Raw genomic sequence first — 15,030 nt, 5'->3', positions numbered from 1 at the left:
ATCAGAAAAAATAATCAAATAAATTAATAGCTTCACTGTATTTTATTCCTTTATATTTGCTGAAATACATTTAATATTCTTAATATGTTGTTTTTGCAGTCATTCCTTGCCAAACAGCCAGCAACGCCTACAAGAGCATCAGTAAGTAAATCCAAGAGAAGAGTAGGAGGTGTTTTGTTTCTTTCTAGGAAAGAGGGAATGATTTTAACCTGTGGACAAAATGGTTACAACCATTTTGTAAATGTAAAATACAGAATCTCCTCAAACTGAAAAAAAAAAAAAAGTGGCAATATTTTAAAATGTTGCTTACGAATCACTTAATTCTAATTCTCTGTGGAAATAGAAATATCCAGTGATTATCGAACTGAAAATTTCCTACAGTGATTCATCTTTTCTTTTAGTGGAGGCGCATGCCCCAGCTAACTGGTATTGTTTTGTTTGAGTTTTTTTTTTTCCCCGGTGTGCATATACTACAGTGCCAATTTAAAGATTTAAAAAGTAATCTGTATGTAATGTTACATTTGCTTTATGTAAGTAATCCATCTAAGTTCCTCTCTGATTTGTGTGATTTGGACTTTTTTTAAGGAATCTCCTGCAAGAGGACCTGCAGGATCCCCAAGAACTCAAGGCAGAGCTGGTCCCGCCAATGTACCCAGTGCCTCACCAATAACATCAGTTAAGAAACCAGATCCAAATATTAAAAGTATGAATAAGCTTTTTACTGTTTTTATTATTTCCCTTAAGAAAATCCCCTTTTGTAGAAAGATTTTGGAATTTATTCACTAATGGTATAGTTAGTTTAATAACAGGAATTAGTTAATGACATAGCTTTAGGTTTGATTTTCCTTATTTTTCCTTTTTTTGAGATATGACTTGAAGTAGAGTTCTGTTATTGCCAAGCAGTCAGTCAGAGTTCAAATACATTATTTCCTTAAGTTGCCTAAATACATTTATTATGCATCCATTGGATTGTTAGAGTGGGGACTGCTTTAAACTACACGCAGTTTTATACTTCATATCACTTATTCTGGAATCCACAATGAAACCTGTTCTACTAAACCCTCCTAGACTGTCATTTTCTGTAGTACATGAAGTAACTTGGAAATTACACCCTCTCCCCTCCCTCAGCCCTAAGATGGAGCTCCATGTTGAGTGGTTTCTTTCCCCTCTCCGCATTAAGGAAGTTGGTAGGGTCAGTTTTTAATTACGCGCTGCAGTGCCATACCTCACAGTGGACAAAATACTTGTGCAGTTCTGGATCATGTCTCATTGCTGTATATCCAAGTTCTGATTTATGAGAAGTAGTGTGGCATGAAAGACTGCACTAAAACGTCTGTGCAGTTTGTTAATGGACTTATAAGTCTTTGAATTGCACATCCATACTTAATACTTTGTTTCTTGGCTTCTACATTTAGAAAAAACAAAAGGATACAAATATTTAGATTAAAATGTTGTGACCCTCCCCTCATTCCAGAAGAGCAGTATTCTATCATTTACCAGCAATAACTGTTCTGTGATACATGTTTTGTTTTGTTTTTTATTTAGATAACGCTGCAAGTGAAGGTGTCTTGGCTAGTTTCTTTAACAGTCTCTTGAGCAAAAAGACTGGCTCTCCTGGGAGTCCTGGTGCTGGAGGAGTGCAGAGTACAGCCAAGAAATCAGGTATTGGACTTGTTATTGCAGGCCGTTTTGCATATTTTTAATATTTTATTTGGCCCACCTTGGTCTAACTGCGTGTATCTTTTAAATAAGTCAGTAAAGTGACAGACCTTGACAGATGACAGTGCCAAAATGTGCAGTCTTTAAAAAAAGAACTGCTGCAACTTCACAACTCCAGGGCTTCTATTAAGCCTGTCATAAATTGAGTCTTAGGGTGAAGTTATACTGCAGGGATATAAATAACATTTGAGTCCTGATCATGTTCAGAAGTGCTGCTTTTTTAATTTTTTACTTTAGAATTTCTTCCTTTCTTGACACTTAACTGTTGCTTGAAGGAAATGCAGTTTATTGGGTTTGGACTGTAGTTTCCAGTCAAACTATTGAAATCTCTCCAGAGCTCAAGTTTAGATGAATTACTTCTTAGAACAGCTTGAAGTTATTCTCTCATTATTTAGTATTTTATTGTGATCCAACACAACCGATAACACTGATCAAGTGGCTTTGTTCTGTGTATGTGCCTATGACTTCATTGTATGGCTGATAAGTAACTGCACTGAAAAGAAACCCTTCAGAATACTGAGTACCTGTACAAAACTCAGTGTCGTAAAATGTGTGGTTATTCCTCCCGATATTAGAAATTTACTACTTTGATTATTTCTTTTTGACATTGGCATTCCCATAGCACTTACATTCAGGAGCTTTCCTTCCAGAATTATTTCCCTACTAAATTACTGATAGATATTCTACTTATGAAACCAGGTAAAATGTAATGGTGATGCGAAACCCATGGTTTCTGATCCTTAGAGGAGTGTCAGGCCCAGACATTCTGAACTGGAAATAAATATATGATATTGCCATTAAGAGAACCTGAGCAATTGTTGGAGTGTTGGTATTTGAACTGAAACTATTCCTGGAGAGGGGGAAGTAAAGATATTTTTTAAAATTTATTTTTATTATTTTTTCTTTTTTTTTTTTAGTTGGGAAGGGTTTTATATGACATTGAATGCTCTGAAAGCTGAAAAATGGGGAGAATTTGACTTACAGCAAATCAGTATTTTGTTGGTAGTTTTTTGGTTTTTGTTAGCGTGATGGATTCTGTAAGTTATCTTTATTAAATTTATTATAGCTATAACAAAATAATTATTTGTATTATATATTATTTACATAATAGTATTGTATCTACAGTATAAAAAGTTTAATTAATTCTTTCTTAATCCAGAATGCCCTCTTCAGTTGACACTGAAAGGTGTCCCCTGCTTCATCAAGTGCAGCCTCATGCTATTACTGACCACAAGGTCAAATTAACTGTTTTTATAGAAATAGGACTAGAATTCGCTTTTAGGGATTGTTTCATCCTTGCTCTTTATCTAAAGCAGAATCAGTTAGGGCGTTCCTGGCTAGTGATTAAAAAGCAAGCAAACTCTGAAATAAAAGATGTAATGTCATCTCTCCAGGAAGCCTGTTCCAGTACTTAATTTATTAGTTTTTTTTTTCTTGTACAGTCAGTATTTCTTAATCACAGTACTATTTATCTTGTTCAAGTGGAGACAGAGATCAGTGTAACCCCTTTGTCTTTGCAGCAGTCTTTTGCATATTTGAAAGCTATTACTCTTTTGCCTGTGACTTTTGTCTGGACTACAAGAATACACTTCTGTTGGCCTTTCCTCACAGGACATGTTTTTACAACTCTGATAATTCTTGCTATTCTCCTTTGTACTGTCTACTCGGATGACCTGTTTCTTTTGGTGCTCAGAAACGAGTGCAGTATGTCAGATGAGGCTTTGCCTGCCTAAGTAGGGGTTACTTAATCTGTATTATGTAGTGTGCTTCTGTTTAGATGTCTTAGTGTGATGCTAGGTTTTTTTCATCTGTATAATATTGATCAGGATGTGTTACAACAATGCAACCAGTTTAATACAATTTCTGCCTCCTAGTAGGAGGTTTTCTGGTCTGTATCAAATTACCTTAGTATTTCAGAAGGTCATACATTTGCTTAATCGTTGTTTTCCATTCTATTTTTATGCACCACTTTGATAATCTATATAAATAACTTTTTACCTCCAATCCTGTCTTTCAAAATCCTTTGTAGTCCCTTCAGGCATGCTTGCCTAGATACCTGATATCTTCAACAGTTTGGCACGGTTGATTGCTGAATAGAAATATTGACTGGTATTATGGATAACTAATGGATAACTTTATGAATTACAATACATTCATTTTTCGGAAATATCAAGACTTTTTTTTCTAGTTTGTTTATATGAAGGTTATGTGAGATGTGATACCGACCACTTCTCCCTTTTCCGCAGGACCTGTTACCCTATCATAGAAAGAAATTTGGTTGGCTTGACGCAACTTGTTGGTAACAGATCCATGTTGATTGTTGCGCTGGTAGGCTGTTTGTAAGCACCTAAAACATAATTGCAATTTCTGGGAAAAATACTAGAGTAAAAACTAACTAGTCCGTAATGGGCTTTATACTCTTTCCTCTTTCAGTCTTCTAGAACATCATGTGCCTTTCAGGTGTTTTCAAAGATAACAGATGGCTCTGTGTACCTTTTTTTTTTGTGTGTGTGTCAGCATTAACTTCTAATTTAAATAGATTGTTTCTCTCCTGAAACATCTAGAGACAGCAGTCATATATCCTTTCTTAACTTTCTTGTTTTGTTAGACTAAATTAAACAAGTTCTTTTCTAGTCCTCTGTTAGAGGTTGAGCTTTGTTTTCCCTACTAGTTTCTTCTTCCTTAGTTCACGTCACTGGCTTATCTTTTCTTGACCATGAGTGATTAGAATTGTGTGCCGCACTCCAGATATATTTCATTGTAGTGCCTGGTACAGCAGTTCTCTTTCTCTGGTGGAAGTACTTCTCCTAAGTGATCTCAAGATCACAGCTGGCTTTTCTTGGCTGCATCAAGTTGGCAGCTCACGCTCGTTCCCTGACTTTCAGAACACAACAATCGGCTTTCACTCATAAGAGAATATGCCTATTCCTTGTCAGCTGATGTGCTCACATCTTACATGCAACCAATATAAAATTAAACTTTCCTGAGAAGCTAAGGGCTCCTAACACTGGTGTCTGAAAAGCTCTCGTTGAGTTTCTAAAGTAGCTGGTGCTGGTGATAACAGAAAAGATTACTTGCTCTTTCGTGGAAAAGTTGAAGAGAGTATCTTGGAGAAGTCTTATTTATGGCAGCATCCTCTGTGCGAGTGAATGTGCTAAAACAATCTTTGTAGGCATTTTAAATGTCTAACCTTAAGTGTTTGAAGAGCCCTACGTTTTCAGAAGGTTGGCACTAAAAATATTTAGCTTTAAAGAGACCATCTGTTTCTCCCACAGCTATGAATATCCTGTGGTTGAAACATTGAGTTTCTGTCACAGGATGAGGGAGACATTGTGGATCTCAACTACTGGTCAGCCTGATTGAGTGACTGGTTTCTGCTATGTTAACTCTTACTTGAGAGAACTCTCTCATCTGGGCAGATGCCGCAATGTCATGTCCATTTTTCATGCTGTGTAATTCCTCACCCATCTTATTTGCCTTTATGTTTCGGGACTGTCTTTCTTCCATGTGTAGACCATGGTATTTCAAAGAACTTCAATTGGTGGTTTCTGTGGTAGATTATTTTTCTTCGCATGGACTTCTAAAGTTGTTTCATTTATATTCACAAGAATCTTGTGAAATTCTAAGATTTGCCTTCACCCTTCTATTCCTGTGCAATAGATAAAGAACTAGGGTTCCCCCCTCTCACTCTAATCTAGAAAGGAGAATACGTATAATTGTAACGAACACATCTAATTGACGTTTCCATCCTTGACAATATTTTTGTAGGGAAACTGAAAGCGAATATCAATTTAATTTATAACAGAGGGGAAATTTTTATTTTCTTAAAAACAGCTCCTTGTATTTCTTCTCCTTTGAAAGATGCTCACCTATGGCGGTGTTTAAGGGGAGTTTGTAAACCTACATATCATTGAACAGCTTGGCAATGTTTTTCCTGTCCAGTCTGAGGTAGTTGCAGGAGACAGCTGCTTGCTATTATTTGGGAGGCTTAAAGATCCCATTCATCTAGCATTTTAAAAAAAAAAAGCCACAGTTTTGTTTAGACCTACTTTTGTTTGAGCAAGAATTTTGTGTGGCTTTTATTGTCTTAGGGTTTAGGGGTTTTTTAACTCCAAGGTACCAATAGTCTACACGTAAAGTGTCTTGTATTGTAAGTTATATTACAGTTATCGTACTAATTTTTTAATTTTGTTTAAATAATCATACTTTGAATAGATGCTATTAAAGAGTACTGTGGCTTACGACTAGTGCTTAAATCTGAAACCTTTATAGTGATTAAAGGTAACCTTTTAACTTGGTTATGTCTTTGTACTTTGGAAAAAAACACTTAAATCTCTAACAGTCAAATCTTGCCTTCTTAATGTTTTCAGCATGTACCCTGGAAAAAATCCACCTAATATTTCACACACATTTGAGCTGGAAAACAGATGCTTGTTAAATTCTTTGGCTATGTAAGGAAGCTGTACATGGTTATATAATCTACTTTTTGTCTAAAAATATAGCTTTTTACTCTTAAATGCTAGTATGCTCTAAGCATTAGAATATACTATTCCAATTTTAGTGATTAATTTGTGGGTTTATAATTTTCAGAATGAGAGAATTAAACTGATGGTTCAGTTAGAGAATTGTTAAGAAGTTTTGAGTCTAATATAAAAATGTAAGATACGCCTTTCCATGAAATACTTCAGTGTGTCTGTTTCCAATTGAAGAAGTCCTTTGAAATGACTGCTCTGAGATATTACATGAATATGCAATTCATGTCCCCTTTTTAAGGGAAACATTGTCTGCAGACATAAAAGTGTTCTTCCTGTTAGTTGTTTAATATTAAAACACAGCAAGTATAAGTGTGACCAAACAAATGTGATTTTTGTAGCAGGTGCCCTATGCACCTTGGAAAACTTGTTAAAAAGTGGGTCTAAATAAAGTCCTTGCTATGAATAATAATAGAATTGTGTACAGTTGATTTTCATAGAAAATTCTAAATGTGGTGGTTTTTAAAATGTTACTTGCTGAAAATATATCACTGGTATTTTTATACTTTATGCTGCTGTATAATTCAGCATTTCATCTCTTTAAAGTGAATCAAACCTTAGTATTTATCAGTCTTTACATAGACATTACCTTACATTGCATCAGGCCCTGTGTTCTTGGGTAGATGGCAAAATAATGAGGAAATGCGATAATATATTGTCATACAAAAGTGATTTTATGAATACTTGTACTCATCAGTTAAAACATTTCATTGAAACTAGATTGCTTTAACCCTGTCCTTTTTCTTTTTAGGACAGAAAACAGTTTTAACAAATGTTCAAGAGGAATTGGATAGGATGACTCGCAAGCCAGACTCTATGGTAACAACAAACTCTCCTCCAACAGAGAATGAAGCTTGATAGCGCATAAAAAATGCATATGTAAATGACCAAATAACTATGTATATTGATCTGATAAGACCAGGAATTTTCTGCTATGGCAGATGCTATCAGTTTTCTTGGGCAGGGGAAATGAGCTTACTACATCATTGCCTTGTCCCAGTAAAAAGTGCACATTCAGGAAGTTTGCATATAAAATCCCTCTGTATAAGATAACCATTTAGAGTTTATATAGGGCAATTCTTTTGGTTTTGGAGGTAAGCAGGTGCAGCTGCATTTCCTGTTGTGAAGAACACAGAGAAGCAAAATGGAGAATTCTTTCTAAAATACTACTACTGACTGCACACAAGGCAAGAAAGAGAAATTAAACCCTCTTTCAGAGTTACTGGAATTGGCTACTTGTATGTTTGCAAATGCATTATATTCTTGGAAAGGTGGTGGTGGTGTAATAGAGCATTAATTAGGTGACAGAAGCCTAGGTAGGGAACGGAGCCCTAAAAGGGGAAACAGATTTGCGACAGTGAGAAACTAGAATGTTGGGTTGGCTGGAGAGGAGCAATGTTGTTAAATCCTGTGTTTCACATAGGGTAAATAATCACTGTTTTAAAGAGACTACTTTACATTGGAGAATTCCAGGCCAAACACTAAGCATCATGGGAATTTATTCTTGTTATAAATCTTGTTTTAGTTTTTAAAACCTCTAAGAGTGTGGATGCCCTTTCTGGTGTAGCTGACAAAGGGAGAAACTATAACTTGTTTAGATCCAAGTGCCTGGCACAGTGTGTGATGTGTCTTTAGAAGGTGCTTGAATTTATTGTGCACTGTAGTACAAACAGTCACTGTTTGGTTTTATTTTAAAATCGGTAGTTTGGCAACTTGTATTTAATTTTAAATCCTGTTTTCTGATAGCTTCTGCCTTTTTTTATGCCAAGAGGCTAGCCTATGAAGAATGGTGGGTGACGTATCATTTTCCCATAATGAAATGTGCTACAGAACACTCTCAGTATTTTTTCCTTACTTTTTGTAACTAAATATTAGCTACAAAGCTAAAATTGATTCCTGCCTTACACCTATGGAGGTTTTTAAAAAAAACTTTCAAGGCCCTAGTTCCAACCACATCTGCTGCAGGTGCAGCCAACTCCAGTTCGGACGGTAACCTAAAAAATATGAATGCGTACGTGATGAGCACACTCAATAACTTGTTTTATATTTTCTTTAATGTAGCATTTCATTTGGAAAGATGGGTTGTGGTTGTCCCCGTTGCTCTAACGGAGCTCTGTCCATGGTCACATAAAACCATCATTCTGTACAAACAAACAAAACTGCTATGGTTACTGAAATGGCACTTTGATTTTATATACAGTATGCTTGTTTTACATGTACACACTACCATAAATTAAAAATGCCAAGCATATTCTGTGCTTTTAATGCTGAAGGGAAAAACCACAATTTGAATTATGCAGAGTTTACTTTTTATTGATATGAACTTGTTGTACTAAATCTGATGTCTGGATATAACTTCCCTAATATATATTGTTACTTAAATATACAGAATTAGATTGACCACTAACACCGTACTGGATGTTAACTTCAAATCCTATGTTACATCAAGAGGCTGTTCTTGTAAGTCTGTCTAAACATTATCTAGAAAGCTAAGAGTATTTACTTGCCTCTTTGACAAACATTAACATGAGTATGTTATTTGTGCCAGTTTTTTTTGTTGAAAATACTATATTTTCTTTTTTTTTTTACTTTTTTTTAATAAACAGTATGACCTGAAGTTATACAGTTGTCTAGATAACAGTTAGACTAAGACTGTAGATGGCTGATGGGTAATGTGGGTGTGCTTCCTGGTGTAATGGGTGCCAGTTGCAAGTTACCACACCAGAAGAAGTAATTACACACTGTCCTCTTGACACTGAGAATTGAGATTGGAGACTAAAACATCAAAAACTTGACAGAAAAATTGTAGAAGTGTGTGATCGTAATGGGATATAGTTTGAAAACCTCAGTCCGAAACTGCATTTTTTTGTCATCTAACCTGATAAGCACTTTCTCTAGCAATATGGCTAAAACTTAAAATTGAAGTACTTTCCAGTTCTATAAAAATGTTAAATATACTAAAAATGATCAAAACTGATAATGTATGATAACTTACTAGCTTTGCAGAAAGATGCTTCTGACAAAACAGAAACAGATTTCCAGTTTCTAATTGCAAGTGAATGCTCCTAGTGTACTGAAAGAAAGTTGTAAGTAATGTAGCATCCTGTGGTTGCCAAAGTCTGTCAACTTTGGTGAGCTGCACAGTTGTTATTCTGGTGTCTTCAAGCATTGGAACCAAAGGCCAAATTGCAAACAGCCTTTACATTTTCAAGTGAAACATCATTTTATTTGCAGATACACTTGTATGGTAGACTGTTTAAACTATTATATGACTATATTTATATGCATTATAGTGACTGCATCTACTGTTCACGTTTAAACTAAGAAAACAAAAGATGAAAGCATTCAACTTGAAGCAAATAGAAAAGTTTAAAGATTGGCCCTCCATAAAAATGCTGTGGTTATGCTGCTTGATTTTAAGTTTGCACTTTTTTATTGGCATTTAAAAAACCTGTTTAAACTGAACAGAATTTCGTATTTTATTTAATTTAACTACATTGAAAGTGACTGCTCTGTACATCATGAACTTAACAATATACATGCTGTAAATGGAAGTTCACTGTCCTGTATACAAAGTTTATTGTTTTTTTCCAACTTACAATTAGGACTGCAAATGTATGAAACAAACCTTAGTCCAGTTGTATGGCTTTAACCAGGTGCAGTATGCAGTCATGTGGAATCTTGCTTTCTAGTGCTGGCAAAATGAGGACGTCTTTAATTACTGGCTTCAATAAACACGAATCCAGACTGCTTTATGCTGTGCTTTGTTCTTGTTTTTAAGATCCCCCTTCTAGAGCTGTTTCTGTGGGAGCAGAGTATTAGTGAGTTCTGTGAAGAGGAGAAGTTGGCTTGTACAGTTGTGTACCTTAATGACAACTTCCTCCCTGGAAGTTCTTGCACCAGCCTTTGCTAAGGCAACTCCTCTCTGGAGTTTAGAGCATGCACCTTGTGTAAGTAAAGCGAAGTTGGTATAGCTACATTGCAGAGAGAGGTGTGCTTGTGCTAGCTTATACGTAAACAGTTATGTCAGCAGAACTGGTTTTGATGCAAAGTAATATATTTCATGAGAATGGGGAAACAGTTGTATATTTTCCCAGGTGAAGATGTATACCTTCTAATATATTTTGTGGAATACTGTCTCCAAGCAGAGCAGTGGTCCTAAATTTGCAGGATTAAAATCCAGGTTATGAGAAGTTTAAGGATTAAATTGCTTGAGTGGTGCAAATGCCTCTACTCTGCCAATAGCAAGGCTAAGTTTTCTCCTGTCCATGGGTGTAACAAGTTCTTCCTAGTAAGCATAGAAAGAGTAGACTGATCTAATTAGGATTCTGCTTGTTTGCTTCATTGATACTTTAACTGGATGCCTATATATTCCCCTGCATAGATTGAAGTTCTATTACTAATGTTTCTTGAGTCACCCTACCTCTGAAATATAAATGAACTAAGCTTTTGGTTTCTAAAATACATAGTTTCTCAAGAAATAAATCCTTATGAGGCCATGAAACAATTACCATTTTAGAATTGCCATAATGCTTTATGTTTTAATGAGTTCATTAATGTAAACAATTAATTTCAGTCCTTTAAGATGGGATTTGGAAAATATTTTTGAATATATGAAGAGAATTATCTGTTATGTTACTTTGGGAGGAAACTAAATGAAGAGTTCATCTTCAGAGACGCTGAAATTGAAAGTGACTTTCTTCAGAAAGACTGTAATGGTGGATCAAAATGGAAGAACACCCTTGCAACGCTTAAGTTTAATTTGCTGTTGTTCAACTGTAATTTGTTTTTTTGAAAGCAAAATGTCTCCAAATTGGAAAAAAAAATTTAAAAAAAATGGGATATTAAGGTGGTATGGGAAATACCTTGCTGGAGGCTCTAAGCTTTCTTGCAAGATGAATCTTTCACCACCTGTGCTGTTCCAGATGATAGTGTTAACCCCTCTGGCTTTTCAGCCACGGCAGCGTTTTGTTATGGAATGAACTTCTCAGATAAGAATTTTTGCTTGAATAAAATCATCAGTTTCTGAGTCTTTGTAGTTCATGCAAGGGAAAGGCTATAGATTATTAGGTTGTTACTGATGACCTAAACCAGACTCTGGTTGTCTGGGTCTATATGTAGAGCTGCATGGAGTATTTAAATTGAATATTTAGTGCCAAAAGCAGACCTTGTCTGTTATTTGGTCTTTTTAATTAGAAAATAAATAATATATTCATAGGATAGAGGCAGTTTAATTCCAAAAGCACACTTTTTCTGGAATTCAGTTTCCCCTTCAAGGCAGTATTGACATGAAGCTTCCAGCCTGTGTTACTACAGCCTTCATATTAGTTATTTACTTCTCTGATCCACTCAGATTGTGTGGAGAAGATAATGTAAGCACAAATAATTAAGAAAGCCAACAGTCTGAACTAATGTTTTGGGACACCACATGGCTCTGGTTGCACAAACATCTGAGATTTCTGCAGTCAAATGTAACTGTAACTGTAGTTTATAAACAGCCATTCCATGTAATGGGAGTTGCAGAAGTGCAGCTGAGGATGACTGATGCAAAAGATTTGACTTGTCAGTGTAAGTGGATGTGTAGCACTGTTGCCTTCTGAAATAGCTATGTAATCGCTTTGGTTTGTGTTTCGGTATTTATAGTCACCGACTTCCGAGTTACTGGAGGGGTTATATTGGAACCACACTAATAGTCCCATGTGAGAGGTCTGCAACATAATGTCATAAACAAGGGAAGCAATTAATTTTCTCTGTTGCCTTTGCAGACTTTTTTATAGGGCAGAATCAACATTGCTAGTTGTAACTTTTAGTTATCTGAAGAAAAAGATCCTTGATTCCCCTCTCCCTGACAATTACAGTTATGTTTTGCTGAAGGTTTCTGGAGATTAAATGTTCCAAGTCCAGAAGGTGGCAGACTTGGGATCAGTGCCTGTAGGGAATGCTGCTTAATGTGCTGTTGCAAGATGCTGTATGTGTTGCTTGTGATGTTCCCTTAATAACTTATTTGGCAGGGGTTTTTATGCTAAGTATCCTTCAAAGCATGAATTGCTGAATTTTTTTCCCAAACACAAGCAGTTTCATTCATTTCTGAGAATTTTGTTAATATGGGTTAAGCTTTTTTTCTTTCTAATTTTGAGTTGTCTTAATTAAGACACTCTGGTTTCTTTCTTTCAGAACAAAAGCTGAAATAGCAATGTCCAGTACTAAAAGAAAACAGTTGTATCTGTGCACAAGAGAGCTGAATTAGGTTGCACAAGCTGCTTTTGCAAAGTGTTTGATTTTTCAGTATGAATATTCACTTATGAAAATGTTGGTACTTGTTTGTATGTAAGTGTGGCTTTATGAAGCATGTAAAAATGTCATCCTTGTCTCAGACTTGCCAGTGCTTAAAACAACAACAACAAAATCCTTCAAAATATGCCAGAAAGGTGTTTGCAACTAAAAGGTGCTAGGAATAGTCTTGCATGAATATTCGCAAGAATGTGCAGTAAAATATTGAAGTTCTTGAGAAAAGGAGACATGCAATTGTAAATCTGTGGCGCTCAGCTTACCAGCTGGACAGCATTCCAAAAAACAGGGACTTTCCTTTCAGAGAGGGAATGAAATGACAGCATTAGAATTGCGTTATTAACAGAACAGAGGGAATAAGACCACTGAAAAGATAATGGATGGAGATGGCTACTGAGGCTTGGACCAGATCAACTCTGCGTATTGTTCACTGGAGTCTGAGGACTAGAGGACAGTACACTGACTTGCATGTAGTGGCCCAAGTGACCAGCTACAATTTTTGTCTTACCCTATGTTGCCCATTTCCTTCTGTGAAAGAGCCCAGCCAAGTTTTTGGTCTGACACCCGCCTTTTGACTGTCCTGCAAGACAGTCTGGGATAGGCAGTGAAAGCCTGAGCTTGGTGCAGCGAGTTCACAACATGGTCACAGTGCAAATAGGAATGGTAGCACATGTTGTGGGAGGGTGATAATGTGCCTGGGCCGAGGCCCAGTAATTAAAGTCTGTATTTCAACGCAGGCTTAACCCACATTTTGGTTGCAGAGCAAACTTGGATGTTGCAGTCGTTTAACTGACCTTATTGATCATGTATGTCTTAAATGGTAGGATAAATGTGGAGATGAATGTTACTTGCTGTGGTTGGGTAATAAAACCTGTTTTATACTGATAATAAATTACTAAGTAATATCAAATTAAAATCTCTTTTCCAGAGGAATCAAATGAAGGACTTAGTGTACTTTGGAGATTATTAGAAAGTGAAGATGTTCAAAATTTTCAGATGGTCTGAAAGACTTAAGTCACTGTGCCCATAGGCAGAGAGGGAGAAGTAGGAAAAAAATCCATTTTATTAGAGATCAGTCACTGACTGCACAGAAAATCTCCTAAGTCCAAAACAAAGGCAAAAGGGTAGGGGGAGAGCTCTTGGTACTTCTAGCCAAACCCAGAACTGGATTTATCTAGTTTAGGTGTGGAGGTCACTAAGCAGAGTGATAGAGGCTTTTATCATCTGTGCTGTAATCTTACTGTGTTACTCACTAACAGATACTCAACAGCTGTCAGCTGACAATATCCTTTGGTAATAATTGTTAGTTCCTGTTGTAATGGACTAGTTTTGGAAAAAGCAAGCAGTATATTAGAATCATAGAATCACAGAATGGTTTAGGTTGGCAAGGACCTTAAAGATCATCTAGTTCCAACCCCCCTGCCATGGACACCCTCCACTAGACCAGGTTGCCCAAAGCCCCATCCAACCTGGCCCTGAACACTTCCAGGGAGGGGCATTAGCCTTTGATATATGTAAGAGATTGGGGTTAATTGATGCTGAATTTTGTGTACGTTATAAACCTGAACTGTTACACACAAGTTTGTTTTCCTGGGAAAAGCACACATGCCCCATAAAAATACTGGATTGTCAGTAGGCAACTATAATTAGCAACTATTTAACTAGCTGTATTAGGATGTTTTAACCAATACCTTGCAATGCTGTTTTGCTGGCCTGAGAAATTGCCAGTGAAATTGGCAGGATCTGAAATATTTCAAATTTAGCAAAAGCCTGTCAAAATCTCTCCAAGTCACCTTTTAGCTGAGCAGAAGTACAACACAACTATTAAGAGAATGCTGTCATATTTAAAATATTTTTAGCATGGTTTCCTCTGCTTTTGCATTTGTGCTCTGTCCTATTTTACCCCCTCCTCAATAATAACTTACGTCTTTTGGCCAGCTTCAGTAACAAAGATCTCACAGATAGCTGTCTTAATACCAGTTGCATGAAAATTAGTGGCTTGGTGGAGACGATAAATCCAAAGATTTCCTTTCCTTTAGGTAGGGATTGCCAAGTAAGTTTGGCTAGTTCTTAGGTGAGACAGGCCAAACAAAAATCCGTCAGTCTGCACACATGGAACCTGGCATAGCACTTGCTTCCTTTAGCTCAAGCAGTAGTTCGAGGACATAAATAGGAGCTAAGCCTGCTGTGTGTGAAAAGGGACCCTCGGGAGGGTGCTGGGTCATTGGGCTCAGTGGGAGGGGTGAGGTGGGGAAGGTAGGAAGAGAAGACATAAGTCTGCAAGGAATCAGGATTTATTAGTTCCGCTGTGTTATGGCTTTGTAGAGTTGGGGCCATATGCCTGCCTTGAGTTTATAGCCAGTGATGGAAGACTTGAAATTATTTTTCCTGTTTAAAAAAAAAAAAAAGGAAAAAAGCTAAAACCTTCCCTTGCATGTAGAAGACCCAGGTAACTAAAGAAATACTCTGCAAGGGAATGAGCCAAATTAGC

At 36.5% G+C, this 15,030-nt stretch overlaps 1 protein-coding gene across 2 annotated transcripts in view; it reads left to right on the top strand.

Moving 5' to 3' along the window:
- DYNC1LI2 (dynein cytoplasmic 1 light intermediate chain 2) overlaps positions 1-10,006 on the top strand; it is a 28,986-nt gene extending 18,980 nt beyond the window's left edge. Inside the window, exons 10-14 of one of the 2 annotated variants that reach the window (XR_008579072.1) lie at positions 100-141; positions 586-703; positions 1,546-1,662; positions 3,966-4,047; positions 7,003-10,006. Coding sequence is in view for 1 of the 2 variants with exons in the window: in XM_054840329.1 (XP_054696304.1) it covers positions 100-141; positions 586-703; positions 1,546-1,662; positions 7,003-7,109 (384 nt within the window). In the remaining variant the exon portion in view is untranslated. The remainder of the gene's footprint in view (positions 1-99; positions 142-585; positions 704-1,545; positions 1,663-3,965; positions 4,048-7,002) is intronic. The other variant, XM_054840329.1, reaches the window with a different exon arrangement.
- Positions 10,007-15,030: the final 5,024 nt, after the last annotated feature.

Source organism: Grus americana, chromosome 13, assembly GCF_028858705.1.
Source record: "Grus americana isolate bGruAme1 chromosome 13, bGruAme1.mat, whole genome shotgun sequence".
Taxonomy (NCBI): domain Eukaryota; kingdom Metazoa; phylum Chordata; class Aves; order Gruiformes; family Gruidae; genus Grus; species Grus americana.
Note: the sequence above shows the minus strand (reverse complement) of the source record. Positions and strands in the feature narration are given on the sequence as shown.